At 41.8% G+C, this 14,698-nt stretch overlaps 1 protein-coding gene across 1 annotated transcript in view; it reads left to right on the top strand.

The window, feature by feature from the left end:
- The first annotated feature begins 5,973 nt into the window (after nucleotides 1-5,973).
- The window catches only part of LOC124291506 (fatty acid-binding protein, heart-like), a 57,440-nt gene continuing 48,715 nt past the window's right edge, over nucleotides 5,974-14,698 (top strand). Inside the window, exon 1 of the mRNA XM_046728492.1 lies at nucleotides 5,974-6,109. Within this exon, the coding sequence (XP_046584448.1) occupies nucleotides 6,040-6,109 (70 nt within the window). The 5' untranslated portion in view covers nucleotides 5,974-6,039. The remainder of the gene's footprint in view (nucleotides 6,110-14,698) is intronic.

The raw sequence follows: 14,698 nt of genomic DNA, 5'->3' as shown, positions 1-14,698 counted from the left end.
ATCAGCACGTTTATCTTATTACAAATCACTAAAGTCACTACTGGATGTTGAATACTATATTTCTAATGTACATCTAAAGGAATATCGCCGTTATTTATGCTTATTACGTATTCAACAATTGCCTCTCCTATGTAACGTAAGATGTCAAGATGACAGTGGGTTAAGCAAAATACGTAAAATGTGTAACCGCTATAATTTTGAAGATGAATTACATTTTGTACTTGTCTGTGATGCATATGCAAATTTAAGAAGCAAATACCTACCAGAATTTAATTGTCCATCTGTTTTAAGCAAATATCATAAGTTGTTAACATGCAAAGATAAGAATTTACTTATAAAATTTCATTATTTATTAAACATGCACTATCCAAAAGGAATTCTATCAATATTAGAAGAGACATGTATATATATGTGTTTAAACCATATTGTCTATATATCATATATCACTTTGCATTTATTGTACACGGGCCAATGGCCTATATACCGAAATAAATTCTTCTTCTTCCATGGCCCGCAAGGAACCCCGATATAAACCTCATTGAACATCTTTCGGACTATGTTAGATGCCAAGTTCGAGATTGGTCTTATGCTGTTTAAATAAGTGAAGAATCGAGGCATACACTGCATCGGGATGCTAAGTACGCGATGCTTGATTGGCAGTAAGAGGAGGAGACTGGCAGATGTTATAAGTGTGAGAGATGGCTTCACATGGTAATAGAGTGGTCGCCAGTGGTGCTTCATACAACCATTGTTTAAAAACTGTGGGGTAGCCATGGTGAATATACGTTCAGCATTGTTGATGTTCACGTTATGTGTATTTTTTTCCAGATTGCAGTATTGATTGCATGTTTCAATTTCAGTTTTGTTTTTGTTGAAATCAGAGTAAAATGTGTTACAGTTACCATTTAAATCCGTGTAATTTTTTTTTTCATAACATATGCACCAGCGTGGATTTCGAACTCATCTTAAAAGGTGTGTTATTGCATGATTAATGCTCATGCATACATACCACAGTGGCCTTGAGCATGATGTCCAAATTCAATATCCTAACTTGTCATTTGTACTATATCTGTCACGGGGGCTGTAAGCGAAGACGACTAATGTGTCACCATGAGTTTTCAATTTCTAATAAAATAGTTTTTGAACATAAACTTAGTGTATTATCATCAATCATCCTGGAAAACAAAACCTCAAAACTTAATTATGCCGAAATGGTATTTTCTAAAGAAAACGTATAGAAAATATTTTATCTGACATTTGTAAAATCGATTTAGGCAAAATTGTCACTGAAATGCAATAATTGTGATTGGTTTTCAAAAAATATTAAACAATAAAAGTGCGGTTTAGTGATGATGTTTACTGGAACAAAATCATGATAAAATAATGACTGCTCCCTTGCGAAAGACAAATCTGGATTATCTGCCACACTTGCCTTTGAGTCTAATAACTTAAAGACTTTATTGTTAAAAATACCCAAAATTATAACTTGTGAATTATCCTGGAATTCATTTGCCCAATAGTACGTCAGTATTGGTCAGATGAAACCATAGCATATTTATATTTTGTCATGGAACTCTTTACTCGAAAACCTATCTGCTACCTGCCATTTTGGATGGAGGGAGCATTTACATTTTGGGGGTGTTCTGTTTCTTCTCTTTTCCTGGTCTTGTAATCATTAACTGTGAAATTATTGGTTTGTAATGATTGGCCCTGCTGACTATGTAAGATGAAACACTGAAAATAGTACGGCATGTTTTGTCTACTGCACATGCGCACACGGACAAAATATATATTATGTGCCTCCATATCGGAAATTAATCAGAAATGTTCTTGAAAAGGATGACAAACTTTTGTGCTTTTATCATTAAATGCACAGTTTTAATGGAAACTTGATCTTAGCAGCTTCTCTACGACAGCAAACCCTTCCTTTGGATCATCAAACCATCACCTTTTACCTTGGACCATCAGGCCTTCCCTTAAACCATTCTTTCCCTTAACTGTGGCTTCAGCTGTCATCCCTTCCCTTGGACAATCAACACGTTCCATTAAGTCATCATCCCTTCCCTTGGACCATCACACCTTTCCTTCAGCCATTATCCTTCCCAGGAATCATCCCACTTTGCATAAAACCATCATCAATCCCCTCCGCTGGACCATCACCCTTTCCATTAAACCATCACCCCCTCCCCTAGACCATCACACTTCCACCAAACCATCATTCCTTCCCTTGGACCGTCATCCCTTACCCTGGACTATCATTCTTGACCTTAAACTATCAACCCTTCCCTAGGATCATCACATTTTCCCTTAAACCATCACCCTTTCCTTTGGACCGCCACACTTTCCATTCAGCTATATTCCCTTCCCTTGGACAATGACACCTTCCCATAAACTATCACACCTTTCCTTAGACAACCACATTTTGCCTTAAATCCCATTCCCTTCCCTTGGACCACCAAACCTTCCTTTAAAACAGCACCCTTCCCATGAACCATCACACTTTATGCCTTCCTTCAATTACGAATCTAGTCTTTGGATTACCACTCCCTTCCAAAATTTTCCCTCTTGCACAGGACATTTCACCATAAATCTTTAACCCTTATCCCGGACCATCATGCCCATCCTTAACCTCAACGCTGGACCTGGACCAGCACTTCTTTACCTTAAACCACCCATTGCAAACACACACACACACACACACCCCTCCGTACATTTACAAAAAATGCCGTAATATTTTCCATGTAACCTAGCATAGCCAATCATTACAAACCAATAATTTCACAGTTAATGATTTGTAGGTGCAGGAAAAGAAAAGAAAGGGATATGGTACAATATAAACGTTACGATCATCGTAGCGCTGGCGTCGCTAGGTGGAACATCCCATGGTATGTATGAGTGTCAGAACACAACCATCGCAAACACCACAAAGATGGAATTCTGTGTCTCACTCTCCTTCGATATGCGAACTATTATGTTATCTGACAAAACATGATAAAAGTCTCGGAAATGAGGTGTTCTCTTCTCAAAAATTGGGAGGCAAAATTTGCCACGTCTAGACATCCAATGATACTGCTATCTATTCTGCCTCGGGCCCAGCTATTTATCAGTGCAATGTTCGCGTCCTCCCATAACCTGCATGGTCGAGATGCAGAAGCTGGTACGGCAATATGCATTAGGGAATATTGTGGAAGGCGGAGTCGACGTAGCAGCACGCTGATAACAAGATGGTGCAGATAAGACGTTACTGACATCTCCCCTTCTCTGTTTATTGATATATGCTGTCTACGCAAAGAAGGGCATCCTGGTTCCCTGGGTCTGTTGCGCCTGCGCTACGCTCCGACACTGATCGAGTGTCGGAGCGTAGCGCAGGCGCAACAGACCCAGGGAACCAGGCTGAAAGAAGGGGATCATGAAATATATATGATATATTCGGTCTGAAGACGAGATGTCAGCTTTACAAATGACTGCTGGAGTTCCTAAGGCCTAAAACTTTGCAAACAATTCATATGTGGACGTGGGAAAGATTTATTCTAATTTTTGCAATCTTGTCAAAATGCTCTGAGGTATTGGTTCATTGTTGACTTTAATTATCCACAAAAATGAAACTACTCTTGTTGTTGGGGTGGGTTAGTCTAGTAGTTAGTGGTTAAAGCGTTCCCTCATCTCACCGAAGACCTCGGTATTCTTCCCAGTGTGTGAACAGGGGCGTAGCTACCGTTATCAAAGAAAGGCCGGGCTTACATATGATTGTTGCTCAAAAGGTTGGGCAAGCTCCCAATACTATAGAAATATAACGCTTTGCTACCTATCGGGCTTACACGGGGAAAATGGCTTGCTACGCGCCAGGTTAAGTCCATTTCTGGTGACCCCCTGAAGTGCTATTGCAGGAATATTGTTCAAGCGTAGTAAAACCAAACTCACTGACTACTCTTGCTTGAATACAGTATTTGTGATCAGATTGGGAATTCGTCGTCTACAACGTGATGAACGCGGAAGGGCAGTTGGCAACTCAACGAGAGGTAGCTAGTATGTTCAATGTGTTTCATTGGAACATGTTTCTCTGCAAACAGAAACTGTTTATGACTGGTCCTGCACAGGGATATCTTGATGAACAAAACATCTACAGGATTGATTATTAACAAATAACGATTTTTTAAAATCGAGCCAAGACATCCAGCCACAACGTCGTTTACGTTCGCCAGACGACTGGGACATCTTGTTGTTAACAAATCGTGAATTGAACCTGTTGTAGTCGCTGATGGCCTGGTGTAATCCAGATTCACACTGTAATTTCTGTTTATGTGTGAGCTTGTCTGAGAAGATCCATGCTATAACAGATTTAGGGGTGGGTCTCTTCTGATGTGGGTTGGGATCACTATGACAGCCATCCCACAAATGTATTTCCATGGATTTGGTAATTGTTTTACGCTGCACTCAACAATATACCAGCTATATGGCGGAGGTCCGTAAATAATAATTAATCCGGATCATACAATCCAGTGATCAACAGCATGAGCATCGATCTACGCAATTGGGATACGGTGACACGTGTAATCCAAGTCAGCCTGACCACCCGATCCCGTTAGTCGCCTCTTACCACAAGCATGGGTTGTTGAAGACCAATTCTGACCCGGACCTCTACGGGTGCATTTCTATGGAAGTTCCACTGGACAGGGCTATCGGGTCAACATACCGACGCTTTTAGTTGCTGGTCCACGTTTTGTCTTTCAAGAATTAACGCTTGTGCCCAATGTGCATGTTTCGTAACTGACTATAGCCCGCAGCAAACCATCACCAGAATGTCACGGGAAGATAAACATCCCAACCTTGTCATATAAAACACAGTTCTTGACATATCCATATCCACTAACACATCTCGACATCTTTTGTATTCATTCGTCATTGCCGGATATGCCAAACTTTGTTTTGACAATATTACACTGCTCCATCTATATAATATATACGTCCCAGTATTCACAGTGACAAATACATCACTGCTTTGCAGGTACACAATGAATACTATGGGGACATTTTTAAACATGAACATACTTATGAGCCGAAGTGCAAAAGAAACTATACCTCGCAGTTTCAGTGTACCATACATTTGATTTTTAAATGAAAATATCTGATATAAACAACTGACTATACTTTGTACTTGTAGTAAGTCGGCGGTCAAGGATCAAATGTACACGGTTTCGTGTTTCTGACATATCTCGTTTCAACGTTATAAAAATGAAGAACAAATAGCATAATACACTACATATGATTTGTATCTTAGACGTCAAGTCATTGAAAATCAATAAATATACTTTTCTCAGCACAAATACGATGCAATTCAAACATATTAGGGCAACGTAGTTGCAAATTTATTTCTTACTCTACGTTTTATTGAACCAATTTATATTCCCACAAAAGATACTTTATATTTGCCCCTGAGCATATCTTATGAGGTTCAGCAGCTTTGGGCTGGTATTTGGTACTTCTTTTTCAAAAAGGGGCGGTGGGGTAGCCTAGTGGTTAAAGCGTTCGCTCGTCAAGCCGAAGACCCGGGTTCTAATCCCCACATGGGTACATTGTGGGAAGCTCATTTCTGGTGTCCCCCGCCGTGATGTTGCTGGAATATTGCTAAAAGCGGCGTAAAACCAAACTCACTCACTCTTTTTAAAAAAAGTTAGCATCAACATTATTCTGTAAAAGCTAGGTAAACACATTTAAGTCAGACACAGACACAGACACAGTCACACACCAACACAGACAGATTTTTCTCCAACATGTAGCACCCATACCACAATGTACATTGATTAAATCCAATTGTTGATACACCTGAGCTCCAGTGCCAAGCAAAGGCCGCTATCGGCGATGTGGGACGATTGCTCTAACGCCCTATAATTTGACTCCCAGACGATCTCAGCACGTGTCACGTGCAACCTGCCTCCAGATGAGGTTCCTATAAATAAATTCAGTCTCCATCGCACCATAAAACTGTTGGCATCACAGTTCAGGATTGAACAGTATACGGTGGATCTCCCATTCTTAACAATGGCGAATTTAGCAGGAAAATGGGAGATTTTCTCTAGCGATAACTTCGAAGAGTACATGACGGCTATAGGTAAGTAAACTCGCCTTGTAATCAGTGAAACGAACGATCATGTGACTGTATTTGATGTTTGTATTCCGCCGGATCTTATATTCATTTATGATGCATTAATTTTCTGACTGCAACAGTTTAGGTGATATTCTAAACACAATCATTTCAGAAGTTCAGGTAAGCGTATTTGTCGGCACATATGACGTCTTAAGACGTTCATCTTTTGTTAACGTCTACGTCGACGGGGTGATTAGCTCAGATCAAGACGAAGAATAAGATAAATCAAACCTATGCAGTTACAAAATATCCAAAACTGTTACTAATAGAAATATGTTGAGTGCTGATTCCAACTGTACTGCAACCAGCTTCCTACTCGCAAGGGGCGGTGGGTAGCCTAGTAGTTAAAGCGTTCGCTCGTCACGCCGAGGACCCGGGTTCAATTCCCAACAAGGGTACATTGTGTGAAGCCCATTTTAGCGTTCCCCGCCGTGATATTGCTGGAATATTGCTAAGAGCGGCTTAAAACCAAACGCACCCACTCACACCTATTCGAGAAGTACATACAGGTTCCCTCGAACTACCATAGTTCTAACATTACAGATGTTACTATATAAAGTAAACTATGGTTATAACGACTCAAGGGGACCTGTAACTTTAGTTCGTTATATCCGTAGTTCGTTATAAACGTGTTCGTTATGAACGTATTTTACACTACAGAGTGTGATGTGTCGATTACCGAGTAGAAACAATAACTTCCATCAAATACATCGCGTTGAAACACACAACGAAATGTTTTCAGTTGACAACTGACATAATACAAAAAGCTCGAACAGCTGACAGCATATGAACTCAAAGGGACCTCTAATTTTAGTTCGATATATTCGTAGTTTGTTATACAGCTTTCGAAGAAGTGACCTCGACTAAAACAGTTCGTTATATACGTCAGTTCGTAATATGCATGTTCATTGTGAACGTACTTGACAAGATAAACATTACTGACATAGTTATCAGAAGGTCTAAGGTTGACAGTAGACTGCCTGCCAGATGTACATGTGCAATTCCCGCAAAACTGTTGATATAACTGAAACACCTTTAAAACTGACGTCATACCATACTCACTCAGTCCGATTATTGAAATATTGTATCAGCTTTGGTAAAATATATTGTTGTGTCTCATTACCCGCCTAACCCTAAAATTACCTACCTTTACATTTTTGTATATCTATAGTAGTGTTTAAGAAACGACATCTCAACCAGATTTCGCTTTTGCACACGTTCTGCCATCTCTACGGTCTCTGATGCGCAGGTAGCCCGTGTCCTAGATGATACTATCAGAGAATAGAAGCCACCAGAATGATTTGGAAAGTCTAGATTAATCAGAAAACATTCAGCATCCGTTTCTGTTCCTTTTGATCTTATTCTATGCTTTGTATATATAATATAAACATATTATATTGTTAAGATAACTTTTTGGATTTAATGTTATTACACGTGGGTTATAAGATTCAAGTAGATTCAAGTGTCTCCGAATTAGTAAATTTGTATCCTCAAAAAAAATGATTAAAGTTGCCTAAACCTTTCTTACTATGTTCTAAATTGTAATTAAACAAACTAAGTGAGAAAGAAAAATATATGTTTAAACTTGTTAAACGTACCAGAGATTTCTGAACGCGGTTTGCTACAGATGGCCACGTGTCTTGGGGATTCACTGCCAGATACCTGGGGAACCGTTCTGGCGTTCATTGAGGGTCACGCACTTTGATCTGGTACAGCCTTATCACTTCACCGGTGTGAAGTGCAACATGGGGTCATACAAGCTTGTGTCCTGTTAATGCTGATCCGGATATTCTGAATACGGGCATGTTTGTTGTCGATGAATACTCCATCGTTGGTTGGGTCCACATCCAATCGCTGGTTGGGTTCAATAGCTGCACATCCGGGGTACTGTGGCCGAAACATGACTGTGCGGGTGAAATGCGCTGAATCATAGATTGCAGTTTATGTCTGACTATATAATCTATAGGTGCCAGTATTCAAGAAACACGCTACTGAATCGCAAACCACTGAACCTAGTTTTCACAACTGAATATACAATCTCTCTCTGTCAATGTGATTGACATGATTCAGGAAATATGCCACTATACCTCTCTCTCTCTCTCTCTCTCTCTCTCTCTCTCTCTCTCTCTCTCTCTCTCTCTCTCTCTCTCTCTCTCTCTCTCTCTCTCTCTCTCTCCCTCCCTCTCTCCATCTCTCTCTCCAGACCTCCTCCTCTCTCTCTAAAGATAACTATATCAATGCATTAAGATAAGATTTACTTATTAGTGCTACTTTTCATGTTTTAACGATAGACGTGACAAGAAACATACATGTATTATCACATGCACTTAGCGTTCCTTAACGACGAGTTAGGGCAAACGAGGAACACGATCACCAGATTTGCAGATATTTTGGAAAGTTGAGATAACAAATAATTTGTCTTGAGCCTGCGATCAATGTGGAGTGTATCAGGTATGTACCCACTGTCCAAAACAAGCGCTAACACACACACACACACGCACGCACATACACACACGCACACACATTGAGAGAGAGGAGAGAGTGAGAGAGAGAGAGAGAGAGAGGAATATTTCCTGAGTCTTGTCAATCACATTGCCCTATGACTCATTGTTTTATCAATAAGGGCACGACCAGGTTTGTTGGCAGAATTTCTTCCAAAGAAGTTTATAACAAACTGTCCGTTTTGTCCATGACGCCCTGGACATGTTTAGGGTGGTACCATGGATGAATAGCGGAGTCAAAGCAACAGGCATGGCGAAGGCGCTAGTAGAAGCAACGAGCCATGCCATCATGTCGTTGACATATGATATGCTGCTTATGCCAAGGCGGGGCATCCACTGACACGGTGGTGGAAAGTCTCTGTGAATTCATTGCTTAATCGATATTTGATGTTAATGTTTTCTGTAAGAAAGATTTCTTGGCGATTGCGTGTGGGAAAAGACTGGTCTTCCTTGAGTGACATTTTAGAAGTTGGGAAGTATAACATGGAACAAACTTTATGGATAACAGCTTCTTATATTCGTGAGTGCATTTATGACTGCATTTATGCTTGACAGCGGTATAGGAATCTGTATCGAACCGTCGCACTCGCGAAAAAAGAATTTGTTATCCATAAAGTTTGTTCTATATTATAAGACCGGTCTTGTGCAGCAAAACGAAAGTCGTAAGTTTCACTCGTAAGACAACCCGACTTCATGCAGGTGAATTGCATGTCCGTTCCACACACTGCATATACACGATACAGTGGATGCTCAGAAGCATATGACCGACTCAGGGCAGACTTGGTGAATGACTTCACCTTGTTCACACCAGCAGTACATCGCATTCAACAAAATCAACCTCAAATTTGAGATTCTGTCCAACAACACTGGCACGCCTAATATCACCAGGGTATCGTTAGATAAATAAATATGTGCAAAAGTACACGATACAATTCTACCATGAAGGCCTTCAACAATGCCCAAACCCCGACCTCTCCAACTGATTGACATTTATAAACGATTAAGGCCGCTTTTAGCAGATTCCAGCATATGGCGGGGACTCTTAACACATTGCCAGGCGGTCAGGGTCTCTGGATGTCTGGCACATAAACGATTAAGGGAAAATGTCATCTGGTGTCTGGCACAGCAAATGTATTGGTGGCTTTGACCTTGTTTCGAGCATTTAGCTCTGAGCTCCAGATTTTCTTTAAGCGAGATTTATACTCGGCCCGAAGTTTGTCTTGAATTTAGTCATTCTGGAGCTTGTCTCGAACTTGCATTCCCAGATAGGTGTAGGTCTGATCTTCTACAGGATGCTCAATAAATCCTCCCGCTGTAACTTGGCCGATCCATCATTCATACCTTGCCTTTTTTAAATGAAGATGCACGACAAAGGATATAATTAAGCAGTACGTCCATTTTGGGGGACGAAATCCGAGAGAAATCATTTTCTTCTCCATACTTTTCGGAACGAAAATACATTTTCACCATTTGGTATGATTGCTTGACGAACTGGAGGCATCACGATTTAGATTGCTACGCGGTATATGTGTTCAGAATCGAGCTAGGTTCTTCGGTGAAGAGGGAGAACGCTAGGCTACCTACCATCCTTTAATATGTGGAGGGGTAGTAGGGTAGCCCCATGGTTAAAGTGTTGGCTCGTCACGACGAAGGTTGGGTTTGATTGCTCACTTGACGTTCAATGCGTGAAACCCATTTCCCGCGCCCCCCGCCGTGCTGTTGCTGGAATGTGCCCCAAAGCGGCGTAAAACTATACTCACGCATCCATAATTAGTTTATAGAGAAGTACAATAACATTAAGGCTGATACAAACAGCGGCAAGGAACCACGTGACGTCGTACATCGTCAACACGCCAATCTGTAACCCACACGCCAATCGGGTGTTAGGAGCGGTGTTAATAGCTGAATCCAGCTCCCACAACAACTATTTGTGATAATGAAATTATGACAATACTGCACCCCAGTGTTTCAGCGGCGCATGAACACATTAGTCCTCGTCTCAGAGAGGCTTTAGATTGATTTTACGAGCGCGTTTACTCAGAGAGAACTAGAGCACATGACGGGGTCCGGGGAGACCACTGTGCTTCGCGTTACGATTTGATTTGATTGTATTGTATTAATATTGGTATCTGTGTATTGATGTGTAGTGGAGAGAGATAGGGGTCAGATGACATGAGGTGTAACGTCACGCTCAAGACTAATACGCTGATAGAGCGTAGTGGATGGGGTTTTGTATGTGTGGTGTTACTTGTACTTGTATTTACTCGACCCGTGAAGATCCGGGTTAGAATTGATCTTTAGTAACCCGTGCTTGTGGTAAGAGGCGACTAACGGGATCGCTGACTGGGTTGACACATGTCATCATGTCCCAAATGCGTACATCGATGTTCATGCTGTTGATCACTGGATTGTCTGGTCCAGACTCGATTATTTACAGACCGCCGCCATATAGCTGGAATATTGCCGAGTGCGGTGTGAAACTAATTTCACTCACTCACTCACTCACTTGTATTTTCTCAAACAATATCTACTGATGCTTATCCACTGATATCCCACCCTTTTGTTTGCCATGGATGCCCAACACAGAGGCATTAAACTGACTCGAACCAGACAGGTCCGGGTTTTATACCCTTTCAGACAGGGTAACAACAAGTACCATTTTGTAATGACGCTGCGGGGATCGAACCACTTACCTTTCGTTTTTCTGAGGGACTGCGTGGTAGTCTAATGGTTAAAGCGGTTCGATTCCCCGCGTGGGTATAATGTGGGCAGTCCCGCCGTGATATTGCTGACATATTGAAAAAGCGGCGTAAAATAATACTCGCTCTTCTGCAATATGTTCTATCAACGAGACAAATTATCCAATTATGAGGGGGGCGGTGGGGTAGCCTAGTGGATAAAGCGTTCCCTCGTCACGCCGACGATCCGGGTTCGATTCTCCACATGGGTACAATGTGTGAAGCCCATTTCTGGTGTCCCCTGTCGTGATATTGCTGGAATATTGCTAAAAGCGGCGTAAAATTGTACTCACTCACCCACTCCAATGTTGCTAAGAGGCGTAAAATAGTACAGTCAACACAATGAAGGAAAATGAGTGAGTGCGCGTCGCTTTGAACAGTTTCTAGATATATTACTGTGTGGGGGCGGTGGGGTAGCCTAGTGGTTGAAGCGTTCGCTCGTCACGCCAAAACCCTGGTTCAATTCCTTACATGGGTACATTGTGTGAAGCCCATTTCTGGTGTCCCCCGCCGTGATATTGCTGGAATATTGCTAAAAGCGGCGTAAAACCATACTCACGCACTATATTACTGTGTGTTAGCTTGATGTGGAAGAATGCCCGAAATGAGGCAGGTTTGATTTGGTTTGTAGTTTTACGCCGCACTCAGCAATATTCCAGCTGTATGGTGGCGGTTTGTAAATATCGAGTCTGGACCAGACAATCCATTGATCAACAGCATGAGCATCGATCCTCGCAGTTAGGATACGATGACATGTGTCAACCAAATCAGCGAACCTGACCACTCGACCCCGTTAGTCGCCTCTCACGACAAGCATGGATTACTAAAGATCAATTATAACCCGGATCTTCACGGGTCAGGCACGGGTGGCAATGGTTGATAGTCAATCATCGTACCCATATCGGGGAAAGGATCTTCACGTTATCAATCACCCGTTTGCCTGGACCAGACTCACTCAGCTCCGATTTTAATGGAATAGACAGCATCGCTGACAACTTTCTTCTGATAAAGACCATCTGCAGCCGAATATTTGAGTTTGCCGCACCCTAATTGCAATAACCTCACCCTGCAGTGGAAGGTTGGAGTGGAGCCGCTCACATCCGGGCTTAGACTAACAGCTAGTCTCTGAAATGAACATATTTCACAGAAAAACGCTTCTGCGTGACGGGCGAACGCTTTACCCACTAGGCTACCCCACCACGTTATCATATAAATAATAAAAAGTAGCCAAGAGACTTTCTTCATTGTCAGACACTGCGGTAATCTTGACTTACCACATGTTCTAGACTTACATGGGCTGCAGTGGGTATAATTGTTTCAGGGTCTGAATGACAAACTTATCCGGGCAAGGGGGCGCAACTCCAGGAATATTCCCCATTAGTCTTCACAAACCAGTGCTTATAGTAAGAGGCGACTAATGGGATCTGGCGGTCAGGCTCGCTAAAATCGTTCACCATATCCCAACTGCGTACATCGATGCGCATGATACAATCACAGGATTGGCTGGTCCAGACTTGATTATTTACAGAACGCCGTCATATATTTCTGGAATAGAGCAGAGCCGGTGTAAGTTTAGGCAAGAGGAGATAACTGTTCCATTAAAATCCGAACCATCTGAATATTGCCATCAGTTACTGTTTTACCGGGCAAAAATAGAAAAAAATATTGATCGCGCTGAAACATTAACGTTCTTGCACCACGTCTTTAGTGACCTCCCGGATGGTGATAAACAGTTTAAAAAGTGTTATGGGCGTCCCATGGTAGTTATGAGCGACATAACGAGAATGTCACTTCCACAACCACTCATTATTCATTACTGCTGTGTCCAGGAGGGATGCTTTTAACGGTTCTAGCGGCGACACGTCTCGTCAAGAGACAGACTGCATTAGGATTTTCATTTTTATGGGAATTATGAATATTTAGGAAGATACTTTTTCTATTGTTTTCTTTTTTTTGTTTAATATTTACTACAAGAGATATCCATTCTCCTAAATCGTTTTTGTTAAATTTGTTTTGATTTTCGTAGTTGTTTTTTTGGTGAGACATTTCATTTATCAGATTTGTCGACTCGGCTTTCAATTGTCGACGGCTTTTCGCGAACACTCAGCGACCCATTCATAACATTTTCACCGTTATTTCGTCTTTTACACCAAATGAATCTGTTTAGGCTGATAACCGATCTTTTTAGCGTTCTCGTTCTATTTCAACACGAACAAGAAAGAATAGCACAGTTACAAAGTTTTTCACGGTCGATCGTTGAAAATAATTTCAATGTTAAGTGTAATTGAACATTTGGTTCAAGTCAAAGTTATTTTATTTTCCCCCGAGTTAACAGGCTTGGTATGCATTAACCTCCTTAACAGACCCGTGAAGATCCGGGTTACAACTGGTCTTTAGTAACCCATGCATGACGTAAGACGCGACTGAAGGGATCGGGTGGTCAGGTTCGCTGTCTTGGTTGACACATGTCATCGTATTCAAATTACGTAGATTGATACCGATGCTGTTGATCACTGGATTGTCTAGTCCAGACTCGATTATTTACAAACCGCCACCATATAGCTGGAATATTGCTGAGTGCTGCGTTAAACAACCAACCAAGCCCCTTAACGTGACCTGTCGATTCAACGGATCCTGAAATCAGGTAGTTAAGAAAACTCCCAATAGTCGCCAACCACACATATTTATTATCCTCTCCAAACGTCGGTCTCCTCTGACCAATTAACCGGACAATCATGACAGATGACCCATCAATGACCCTACGATAACTCTACACAACGCGATTCCCGAACGGGCACCTTGGTCTTCCACTCAGTCTTATGTGTACGGTTGGGGGTAGACTTTCTCAGCCTTGTCCGATCGCCAAACAGGCATTGACCAACATATACAGGTCATCAATTAGAAGGATGGGTGAAATCAGAATTAACGCTGCATCTGGCTTCAAGTGTCTGACTCTCCTGACTTAACCAATAGGGAGGGGGGTGGGGTAGCCTATTGGTTAAAGCGTTCGCTCATCACGCCGAAGACCCGGGTTCTATTCCCAACACGGGTGTCCCTCACCGTGATATTGCTGGAATATTGCTAAAAGCGGGTTAAAACTAAACTCACTCACTGACTCAGTCACTAACAGGGCGGAACAGCCGTCTAAGTCCATCGCGATTCGCTGTCCACCTCTTGGACATTCCAGAAATCCATGGTCGCATCCCAGTTCATCTTGATTGTGTTTCTAGGTTTGTCAGTTCGGTGTAAATCGGTGATTTGGTCGATTGCGGTGATGATGTTCATAACATCAATCACTAATTTGATAAGCCAAC

This window comes from Haliotis rubra, unplaced genomic scaffold (assembly GCF_003918875.1).
Source record: "Haliotis rubra isolate DU_JTF1 unplaced genomic scaffold, ASM391887v1 Scf493, whole genome shotgun sequence".
In the NCBI taxonomy this organism is placed as follows: Eukaryota; Metazoa; Mollusca; class Gastropoda; order Lepetellida; family Haliotidae; genus Haliotis; species Haliotis rubra.
Note: the sequence above shows the minus strand (reverse complement) of the source record. Positions and strands in the feature narration are given on the sequence as shown.